At 58.0% G+C, this 11425-nt stretch overlaps 1 protein-coding gene across 3 annotated transcripts; it reads left to right on the top strand.

Moving 5' to 3' along the window:
- Positions 1-1447: 1447 nt before the first annotated feature.
- Positions 1448-11033, top strand: LOC106993950 (TBC1 domain family member 3B). 3 transcript variants are annotated; one of them, XM_077973504.1, is made up of 14 exons: positions 1448-1519; positions 1682-1764; positions 3055-3094; positions 3897-3977; positions 4430-4537; positions 4867-4976; positions 6207-6255; positions 6781-6901; positions 7611-7705; positions 8102-8167; positions 8638-8737; positions 9105-9257; positions 10237-10599; positions 10786-11033. In XM_077973504.1, exons 1-14 carry the CDS (start codon positions 1448-1450, stop codon positions 11031-11033), a joined length of 1689 nt encoding a protein of 562 aa, XP_077829630.1. The 3 variants fall into 3 exon arrangements, with proteins under 3 accessions (XP_077829630.1, XP_077829629.1, XP_077829631.1); XM_077973503.1 differs by having other exon boundaries at positions 2872-3094; XM_077973505.1 differs by lacking the exon at positions 8102-8167.
- Positions 11034-11425: the final 392 nt, after the last annotated feature.

Genomic DNA, 11425 nt, shown 5'->3' with positions numbered 1-11425 from the left:
CAGCTGATTCATCGGAATCAGGTGAGCGTGACCTGCTGTCTTCCCTCCAGGCTGACTTGGGGACAGTGGCTATGCTGTGGGTGGTGTTGGCCTCTGGGCAGCTACCGAGGAGGGTCATCCCTGAGCACTCACCGGGTGCCCGTTCTACACTGCCCGTGTAGACGATTGGCTCTTTCGTCCTCATGGTGGCTTCATAGAGTGAGTGCCATTCCCTAGTGTAGCCATTCGACAGGTGAGATGTCTGGGGTCAGAGAGGCGGTAACTGGCCTGGGAATCCAGACAGGATCCTGGGTTTTGCTCTCAGCCCTGCCGTGCGCTATGCTGGAATTCAGGCCTGAACCCTGTGACCTCCCTGCCCTAGATCCCAAGTCTTCCCAGGTTTCCCATCCAGATGGGGCAGAGCCTGGCCCTGGCAGAGCCACTGGGATAGATCCACTGTGGGTGGGGGGATAGGAGGGTCCTCAGAACACCTCTGTGTCCTAAGCTGGATCCTGATGGTGGCTGTGGGCCTCACTGAACACACATGGTCCCTTATCCTGGGGAACCTTCTGCCTTTGGGCAGCTGTGGAAAATGAAGGAGCCCTGGAGGGCTGGCTCGGGGGAGACTATCTTCTCTTCTGTTCAAAAGGGTCCAGGCACTGGGGTTCTCTCCACGTATTTCTTGCTCTGGCTGGTGCTCTTGAGGCCTCGCCCTCCTTTTGCCTCGAGTGTTCCCAGGAGGGACGGTCCATCCAGGTGTTCTCCAGGACCAAGGACCCACTGTCCTTCCTCAGTGACCCAGGAAAATGAAGCCCCCTCCTGTAGGGACAGCTCAGAATGGTGGAGTCCACAGTCCCTCCCCGAGTGAGGGCTTCTGGGAGCACAATAGATCATTTTCATCCCCCAAACCGAACACCCTCCTGCTCAACTGGCATTATTCCTAAAGTGGCTTCTCTGTTCAGACTGAAGGGCCACGGGAGCCAAAGTGATGAGCGGAGAAGAACAGAGCAGTCAGGAGAGATGTTGTTCCTTGTAGAAAACTGGGCATCTCTGTGGTCCTGAGCATCCCAGGAGGCCGATTGTACAGCGACCTCTGGTCGCTGACCTCAGTCTCCGTCCACATCCCTGGAATAGCCCATCATGGGCCTTTCACCCTTGGCAGGTGGACACCATTCAACCTGCTGGGGCAGGTGTGTCCCCATTTCATGGCAATTGGGGACGACGGGATTCTCTGTCCAGGTCCCACTGTCCTCAAGTCCTTGGGATGATGCCTACCCCTGCCTGGGACTGGAGACTCCAGAGACTCATGCAGGTGTGGGACACTAGGTCTGGTGCCTTTTTACCCGGGAGCTGTGGTGGAATGGGGGTTACACAGCCAGCCAGCATCTGGGAGCCTGGCGGGAACGGTTCAGGTGTTCTCCGAAGCTCTCAAGTACAATGTAACTTTTAGATGATTTTGTCTCACAGGATGGTAATCGTAGAGGATGCAGATAGTTTGCGGGCACAGGAGCGAGAGGATATCATCATGAACTATGAGAAGGTACAGGTCGGTCTGCTCCTTGGAGGGAGGCCTCTTCCAGTGCACCCTGGTCAAAGGGTCCTGGGCTCCCTAGGAGCACAGGGTGGGCACGGGTGGCCACTACCCCCAGGCCCTTGCACCCTTTGCCTTGGACCCCTCACCAAGCCTCCCTCTGGGTTACAGGGACACCGAGCTGGGCTGCCCGAGGACATGGGGCCTGAGCCTGTTGGAATCTACAACAACATTGATCGCTTCGGGATTGTGCAGTGAGTCCTCTGTGCTCCCCTCACCCCTGAAGCACCTGTCTTAGCTCAGGGATGGGTTTGCTTTCAGAAAGGCCTTTCCGAGGCAGGACTGTCTCGCCGGGTCAGGCCAACCTGCTTTCCAGGGTCAGAACTCCTCCCTGGCTCACCTGCAGGTCCAGCCCCAGGTTGCTGTTAGGCCAGAGGTGCGGGGCCCATCTAGGGAGCAGGTGGGAATGGAGGCTGGGCTAGGTAGGGCCCCTGGACTCTCAGCAGTACTGTCCCCAAGTCAGCACAAGAGGAGCGGGGCAGCCTGAGGGTCTGGCCATGTCTACTTGGAAACAACCCCAGTGAGATCCAAGGGTTGTGGCTACAGGGTGAGGGGACGCCTGGCCTAGCCTCAGGGCTGTTGTGCAGCAGGTCTCTGAGGGACCACCTGCCCCTGTCCTCCCTCATTTCCCTAGAGCTACAGCCCTCACTGTCCCCATGGGGAAGGAGGAACGGCATGGGAACGATGGGAGCGGTGACCCTAGGAGAATGGGGGAGGAGATGGGCAGGGACCTGTTATGGGTATTTCATGGTGAGGCCAGGGAGGCAGCAGGGCTTGTGGCTAGAGACCCTGGGTCTAGTGCTGGGAATGGACCTGGGGCCATGTAAGAGGAGCCCAGCCAGGATTCCATCCCTTAGGGTTCATAGGATGGAGAGACAGAGGATGCCGGGGGAGGTAGGGTGGCAGGGAGCTGATGAGCCGTGCCACTTCTGAAACGCAGGGTGTATGGGTCAGGTGCAGGGAGGGGCAGGTGGATGCGGGGAGTCAGAACCTGCAAGGGGCTTGGGGCTGTCAAGTGGGATGGGCCCCTGGTGCACCAGGAGTACCCCGGGCAGGTCTCAGGGCAGGCTCCCTTGACCCTGGTGGTGTGATGTGGTCACTCCCTGAGAGACTCCTGTGAGGGCCCTGTCGCCCACCCTGGGCAGCCCCCATCCCATCTCAGGCCTGACCTTTCTCAGCTCCAGCAGAAAGCACAACCTCCAGTCCAGGACAGGCAGCCCCATTGTGCAGTCTGACCGCCCCCCACACCAGGGGCCCCAGTAACCCCGGCCAGGCTGGCCCCGCACTCCTTCTTCTCCCAGGTCCTGCCCCTCCTGGGAGTCAGCCCCACAGGAAGTCCCTTGTCCTCCATTCCCTGTGTCTTTTCCTGGACTGAGCCCCAAGCTAGATAGGGACAGAGCCTGTCCTTTCTGGGGGTTGGGTCCCAGTCTCGGGGAGCTCCAGGCCCTGTGCAGGTCCTCAGTTCTGCCTGGGTTGTCTTACAGTGAGACAGAGCTGCCTCCTGCCACTGCTTGGGAGGTGAAGGTAAGAGCCTGATGCATGGGGAGGGGGCTGAACCAAGGATGTGGGGGACTGGGCAGGTGGCCGGTGAGGCAGAGGAGGCAGCTGGCCTGGGTGGTGGCGGGTGAGGGCAACATGCTATCACTGGAAGGGGCAGCACTCCCTGCTGGACCTGACCCCAGGTTGCTGTAACTTTGGCAGCTTGATAAGACTCCAAAGTGAGAACCACAGTTGTGGCCGGGCGCGGTGGCTCAAGCCTGTAATCCCAGCACTTTGGGAGGCCGAGACGGGCGGATCACGAGGTCAGGAGATCGAGACCATCCTGGCTAACACGGTGAAACCCCGTCTCTACTAAAAAAATACAAAAAACTAGCCGGGCGAGGTGGTGGGCGCCTGTAGTCCCAGCTACTCGGGAGGCTGAGGCAGGAGAATGGCGTAAACCCGGGAGGCGGAGCTTGCAGTGAGCTGAGATCCGGCCACTGCACTCCAGCCTGGGCGACAGAGCGAGACTCAGTCTCAAAAAAAAAAAAAAAAGAGAACCACAGTTGTGGCTTGGGGATGGCTACTGCCTGTGTCAAAACCCCACCCAGAGGCTGGGACCTGACCTAAGACAGGTGTGTCTGTGGCCTGAGGATGGCACGTCCCGGGGTCCCAAAGCCAGCCCACTGGCGCTCATTTGCTCAAAGGCTCTCGACCCTTAGGGTCTGTCCTTCCCTGGCTCCCTCCAGCTGGGTCCACCAGGGCTCCAGGGTCCAAGATCCAGCATCCACGGGCGGCTCTGGGGAGCCTGGCAGCTCCCCTAACTCCAGCATTCCTCATTTGACAGCAAATGCGGCGGGAGATAACACGAAAGAGCAAGTGGATGGAAATGCTGCGACAATGGGAGACATATAAGAACAGTAAAAAGGTAATGTGTGGAGGGAGAGGCCCCCAGAACCACTTTCTGCAGAGACAGGGGACGGGCACCCATGGCTGTGGCCTGGCACCGTCAGCCTCTCAGAGGGCAGGTGGCACACTGTCCTCGCCCAGAGGACTGCAGGCCTGGTCGGTGGTTTGCCTGCCTATTTGTGCAAGCGTCACCTTGCTGGGAGGGAATCTGAATCTAGGGCTAGGACCACCCGGAGCTCAAGGCTAAGGATGCCCTGGTGACACAAAGGAAGGAAAAGGTTCAGATCAGAGTCCCGACTCTGAGTGTCCATCCACTCTTTCAATCCTGGGAAGGGAGACTGTGTCCCAGCTTAATGTCACCTCTAATGAGGAATCATGGGGCCAAAACCAACCATTTCCAGAATCCTCGGGCTCTGGTCCTCACTGGGGTCACCCCGTGGCCTGTGACACCAGGTTGTTTTGTGCCCACAGCTGAAAGATCGAGTATATAAGGGCATTCCCATGAACATCCGGGGCCAAGTGTGGTCAGTCCTGCTGAACATACAGGAAGTCAAGTCGAAAAACCCCAGAACATACAAGGTACGCTCAGCTAGAGCACAACAAACAGGACAGGCTGTGTCCAGAGCCCAGGTCTCCAGCTGGAGGGAGCATCAAGCCCAGGCTGGCGGGTGGGTGGGATGATCAGATGCACATCCTGGGCATGGACGGTGACATAGTCACCACAGACAAACTCGGCTCTGGTGACCCTCCCCGGCTTCAGTAACAAGCCAAAAAGCAGCTTTGTGCAGAAGGAAACCTTCCTGCTTTCCTTCCTTCCCGGAGTGCTGACTGTGGGCGGACTGCCATTTGGGGCAGGGAGTCTTCCATCTGTTCTGAGGCTGCTTCCTCCTTTTGGCCCTGCCCTACAGGTCATGAAGGAGAAGGGCAAGAGGTCATCTGAACACATCCACCAGATCGATGTGGACATGAGCAGGACATTAAGGACTCACATCTTCTTCAGGGATCGATACGGAGCCAAGTAAGCCTATGGGAGCCACAGGGTCTCAGCAGAGATGGAGTGAACGAAAGGGATGGGGGCTTCCCCGGAGAAGAGGCCAGGGTCACCTAGGAGGGATGACAGAGCTGCCAAGACCTCCCCTGACCCAGGGAGCAGCTGGCACCATGAACTGAGCACCTGGTTCCAAGCCCTGGGCCAGACTGGAACATGTGGGGCCAGAAGTGAGGAGGACCCTGAGGAGACAGAAGGCAGCAAACAAAATCATGCACAATGGTGAAAGGTGCTCTCCCGGACCCACGGGGACCCATGGTAGGACCCATGGGAGGGTGGCAGGATTGAAGGCCCATAAGCCTCTCCAGGCAACACTGACATCACCAAATGCTGGGGCAACTAGGGGTCCTGGAAACTGTCATCCTGGTCTGCTGGGAACACGACATGGCACAGCCACTTTGGCAGTGACTCACAAAGCTCAATGGACTTGAACCACATGTCCCCAAAGTATCACAAATATTGAACCCACTGATTTGAAAACTGATGTCCACATGAAACCTGCATGCCATGTCCACTGCTTGATTCCTCGTCACTCACACAAGGAGCCTTCGGGGACAGTCTTCAACTGGGAACGGGGAGAGCAAGGCTGGTCCTCCCTTCAAACGGAAGATCCAGTGAGAAAAGGGAATGAGCCAGTGATGGCCGGACGAACGTGGGTGGATCCTAGATGCATTTTGCTGAGGGAAAGAAGCCAGACCCAATAAGCTACCATGTAGGATTCCATTCCTGGGCCATTCTGGAAAAGGCCAAACCATAGGGACTGAGAAGTAGTCTGGGTGGCCAAGGGCTGACGGATCGGGGAGAGGCCGGGTGCATAGGGGCCACCCTGGAGATTTGGAAGATGAAGGAGTCACTTCAGGAGGGGCTGGAGCGGTCGCCGGGAGACTCTGCCCATTGGTTTAGAACCGTGGAGGAACTGTACACCCAAACGCTGAACTGGCGTGTGTGCAAACTGAAAATAAATAAAGAAAATCATTCAGAGTGAAAAGGATCAGGCAAGTCACTGTACAACTGGGCTATCTGCATTTCACAGATGTGGATTTTACTGAAACATTTCCTCAAAGTCAAAGACCCTGAAGAGCTCACTGCTTATCTGGTGCATCATCTGAACCTGGAATAGGATTTGTTGTTAGGCTTTGTAGACAAACTGAAACTAACGGCATCTGAACAAAACAAAAGCCTCCTTTCTCTGTTTCCTAGGCAGCGGGAACTATTCTACATCCTCCTGGCATATTCGGAGTATAACCCGGTGAGTACTCCCGGCAGTGACGTTCCTGGGCAGTATTTCCCTGTTCACAGGAGTGGGTGTCTAGTGGGGGTGTCGCTGCTTCTTTTAAAGTTAGTATTTGTGAGCCACCAGGATATAGGATGTAGGACTCCAGCTCACTGCTGGCATAAACCTCTAAGCAAGGGGGTGGTCTCAAGGGGTCAAGCTGAGACACAAAGGAGTTGGGGCCTGGACTCCTGGTGTCACCTGGGCCTGACCACCACTTCTCAGAATAAGAAATGATGCCCTCCTCCTGGGGCTGCCCCAAAGCCCAGGAGCTTGGCAGGGTCTCATGTGGGACGGTACCATCAGGAGACAGTTTGGACAAGGTGCTGAAGTGCCTGATGGACTTGGCTCTTGTCATGAAACGAATTTGCATCCTGAGGAAGCCTCTTCTTCAGAGGAAGCCTCCCCAGTCACCTCTGCCCTCTCCAATGACACGAGTCCTTCCAGGTGACTTCAGTCCTCCCAGGTGATGTCCTTTCACGGTGACTTTGGCTCTTGCAGGAGGTGGGCTACTGCAGGGACCTCAGCCCCATCGCGGCCTTGTTCCTCCTGTATCTGCCTGAGGAGGATGCATTCTGGGCACTGGTGCAGCTGCTGGCCAGTGAGAGGCACTCCCTGCACGGTAGGTGAACAGCTGCCCATGGGACCTCATGCAGCCAGACCCAGGGACGGCCACCCTGGCCAGGTGATCTCAGCTTTCAGCCAAGACACCTTCCTTGTGTAGCCAGCTCCTTGGGAGTCTTTAGGATGTCTCTGCTGAGGGTCCCACAGGAGTCCGTGGCTGACCCCCAAAGCCCAAGTCAGACGCCTTTCATCCCCATCAGCGGAGGGCATCTCATCCTCCCCGTGGCCACCCTCTGTGTCCTGCTGCCACGCCCTCCAGATCTGATTGTGTAGCTGACTCTCCAATCCCCGAGAGTCCTCCTGCCCTCCAGCTACCTGGGGTCCTGCTGCCCTTGGTGCCCACGAATGGGTCGAACAAGCCCAGGTGGCAGCGTCTCCCCAACCCGTGTCCCCTGGCCCGACCTCACCTCCAGGAGACGAACAAGAGCCCAGCACCCACCCTGCTCTGGCCGCCATGTGGTGGCCTCAAGTCAGGCTTGCCCTTTTTGCACCCTGGTCCAGGAGGCGTCCAGGGAAACCTCCAGCCAGGCTCCAGGGGATGTTCCTGACCCACCTCCCCAGGGCAAAGGCTGCATGGTTGGGTCACCAGATGGGAGGGTGAAAGGCTTTCAGGTTTCGGGTCCTCTCCAGCTGCCCAGCTCTTCCTGCTGATGGCTCCACATCTTGGGGGAAGGCTCTGATTTCTTGATGGGATGGGGGCTTCTCAGGATTCCACAGCCCAAATGGCGGGACAGTCCAGGGCCTTCAAGACCATCAGGAGCATGTGGTCCCCACGTCACAACTCAAGACCAGGTGGTATCTGGTGAGTTTATGGCGTCTGGTGAGCAAGCTTGGGCTCTTCTCCAGAGACTCTGCCTCCCGTGGCGCTGGAGGAACGGGGACTGGAGCCCCTGGTGGGGCTGGTGACTGGCTCAGTCCAGCCAGGGCCTGACCTGGGAAGTCGGGTTCTCCATGGGCTGGGAGTTGGATTCCTTTCCTGCCCTGGAGGAGACAGAGGCATAGGGATGGGGGCCCAGCTCCCGCAGAGCAGGGCAAAGGGCAGTGTGTCCACCGGGAGTGTGGGAAGGGGCCGGTGTTGTGGGGAGCCCTGGACACCGCCCATTGTTCTGCACTAGGGGAAGGGTCTTCAGAGGCCCTGGAAGAGGGAGGTTTTTAGGGCAGCCCAGGGGGCCCTGAGCACCTGTGTTCCTCCCATCAGGACAAGGAAGGTCTTTGCGCGCAGGGTTCCTCGTTAGGCTGGCTTCTCCAGATGTTGAATGACGGGGTAAGAAGGCACAGGGAGACCCTGGCTCAGGGACCCTCCTTGCCCTGCAGTGCCCTGCTTCCCCAGCCCAGGGGTCTGGCTCACCCACAGCCCACAGGAGGCTCCGCCCACAGGGGGGCCCTCACAGGACACCCAAGCAAAACCCTCTGCCCAAGAGGGGTCATCCCAGGGCAATGACTGGGGCTCAGGACCAGCCTTAAAGGCAGACTGGGCCAAGACCTGACTTGGGAGGGATCAGGGAAGCCTCAAGCCCTGGGCAAGCCCCTCTCTCCAGGAGCCACACCCCCACTCCAATGAGTGCCCCCCATGAGGAGCTGCAAGACCTTGTCTCACCCAGCGCCCTGGAGGACTCAGGAAACCCTCATGGAGAAGATCACTGACTCTGGGGACTCAAGCCCCATTGGGCTCAGCTCGAGCCACCAGCCCCAGCCTGGAAGGGCTACAGTCTCCCACACCTGCTATCCCCACAGATCTCTCTTGGGCTCATCCTGCGCCTGTGGGACGTGTATTTGCTGGAAGGAGAACAGGTGTTGATGCCGATGACAAGCATTGCCTTTAAAGTTCAGAGGAGTAAGTCTCCGTGTGCCCAGTGGGGCCTGGGGAGCCCTGGGGTCAGACCCCGACTTACCCGAGGGCAGCTTCCTCACACTGTCCTCATGATCCTCTGTTCTGGCCTAGAGGGAGGTCTGGCCAGGTGGGCTGGGCAGGGCACAGTGACACCGAGCCCGTCCCCCACATGACCCTGATGAAAGTCAGGCGTGTCCTGAGCACTTCCCTCCCCACTTCCCCCGGCCACAGTCTCCTGTGCACATCCGAACCCCTGGGGTGGCCACAAAAGATTCCCGCATCGCCTAGTGGGAGACTGAAGTGGCCATGGGGTATCAGCTGTGCCCCCTCCCAGGGAACTCTCCTGACCTGATTTCCACCCTGTCCCTAGAGCGCCTCACGAAGACGTCCAGGTGTGGCCTGTGGGCACGGTTTTGGAACCAGTTCTTCCATACCTGGGAGTTGGATGATGACTCTGTGCTCAAGCATCTTAGGGCCTCTATGAAGAAACTAACAAGGAAGCAAGGGGACCTGCCACCCCCAGGTGGGCTCCAGTGCCATGTCCCCTCCCATATCACCCTCTGGGGCAGTCAATAGTGGGAGAGTGCCCGAGACCCGAAACCCTACTACCTGGGCCTTCCTCTTCACTTTTTCTTCCTCCTCTTCCTCCTGGACTCTAAGAAAGTACAGGAGGCCCACCGGTCCTCAGGGCAGGTGCTCAGTGCGTGTGTACTGGATGTGTTGTGCCCACAGGAGGGGGATGTGGGCATGACCCTCCAACAAGCCCCCTCCCACATTCCACAGTGTCTCTGTCTCCCCATCAGAAGGCCGTGAAGGGCACTAAAGAAGCCAGACCCATTTGTGGGAAACTCCACCCCTCCCTGCAAGCACCCACAGCCTCAGAGAGCAGCAGAGGCCCCTCACTCCTGCACGCTCCTCCAAGGTTGCCAGGACAACCAGCCTTGAGCCAGGGAGACAAGGGAATCGGGTGTCCCTGACCCCAGAGCATTCAGGGAGAGGGCAGAGGCGGGACCCCAGGCGAGAGCCAGAGCCAAGAAATCAGGCACATGTGGGAACGGTCAGTCCTGGCATGGATTGGACAGCCCAGGAAGGCAGAGGGTAACACACGCCCAGGTCCCATCACCCACTGTGGAGATGGGTCCCCTTGTGAGGTGACAAGGGGCTGGGTGACATCCAAGTTCCCTCCCACCTGAGTTCTCACTGGGGGCTGTATCCCTGGTCCAACAGCCCTGGGATGAGGGTGTGTGGTAGGAATTCCCCAGCCAGTCCGAGCCCTGGGGGCAGTCTTAGGAGCTACCTGTCATGCCCTGACAGCTTCCCCATGCCAGTTGGCACACACCCCTCCCTCTGGGATCAGCAGACTACAGGCGTGTCCTCAGTGTCAGGCCCCGGGGGCCCCACAGAAACCCCGAGGACTCCAGAGACCCAGGCAGGTGGGGCCCAGCCGGGAACGGCCTGCATGGGCTCATTAGAGACACTGATCACATCTGTTTTCCTTTCAGCCAAACCCAAGCAAGGGTCCTCAGCATCCAGGCCTGTGCAGGCTTCACATGGCAGGACGACCCTCTGCAAGGGGGACAGGCAGGCCCCTCCAGGCCCACCAGCCCGGTTCCAGCGGCCCATTTGGTTAGTTTCCCCACCGTGGGCACCTCGTTCTTCCACATCCTGTCCTGGTGGGGCTGTCCAGGAAGACACCTACCCTGTGGACACTCAGGGTGTGCCCAGCCCAGCCCCGGCTCAGGGAAGACCTCAGGGTTCCTGGAGATTCCTGGAGTGGAACTCGATGCCCCGGCTCCCGACGGACCTGGATGTAGGGGGCCCTTGGTTCCCCCATTATGATTTCGAACAGAGCTGCTGGGTCCGTGTCCCTTCTGAATGTGTCCTGGACAGCCCCGGGACTGTGGGACAGGGCCAGCTTAAGAAGCCCACGGGGACCCTGACACCAAGCCCTGCCCAGGCCCATCAGGACTGAGGGAGGCCAGGAGGTATCCCACTGCAACAGGGCACCCCGTCTGCGGACAAGAGACTTGCACCCAATTTCTACAATGGCACCGTATCCCAGGAAGACCAGCTGGCCACCTGCTGGCAGGCGGAACACCCTGCGGAGGGGGTGAGATTGATTTTCACTGCACTGAACCACAATGTGGACATGGACTTGCAGCCCTGCAGTGCACCCAGCACTGATTCCAACCAGGACACCTCCTTAACAGCTAGGGACGAGCAGCAGTGCGCTCCCACCTCAGGGCCTTGCCTCTGCCGCCTCTACTTGGAAAATTCTCAGTTCCCTCCAGGCTTCTAGAAGCATCTAGGGCAGGGCTCATGGCTGGATAACTTCCTGAGGCTTAACAACCCAAGCAAACTTCACATATTCATTTTATTTTTTGTTAAACTTATAAAAATTGATTAAGAAAGTGTGCAGCTCGAAAGACCTTCACAGATGGAACACACCAGCCCCCAGATCACAAAGCCAACCATGTCCAGCCCCTCCCAGCACCCCCAGCCGTGTGACCAGCTTTCTGAATTCTGACGACACCGTGTGCCTGCCTTTGTATTTTCAAGTCATAGACAGTTAACCCCCTTCATGTTTTAAAATAAATGTTTTCTGTTGAATTTATTTTAGATATAAAAGATTGAAAAGGCACTACAGTGGCCTCCTACACCTTCCATCCAGCTGCCCCTAATAATGACGTT

Source organism: Macaca mulatta, chromosome 16, assembly GCF_049350105.2.
Source record: "Macaca mulatta isolate MMU2019108-1 chromosome 16, T2T-MMU8v2.0, whole genome shotgun sequence".
Taxonomy (NCBI): domain Eukaryota; kingdom Metazoa; phylum Chordata; class Mammalia; order Primates; family Cercopithecidae; genus Macaca; species Macaca mulatta.
This window is presented reverse-complemented; position numbering and strand designations above follow the sequence as displayed.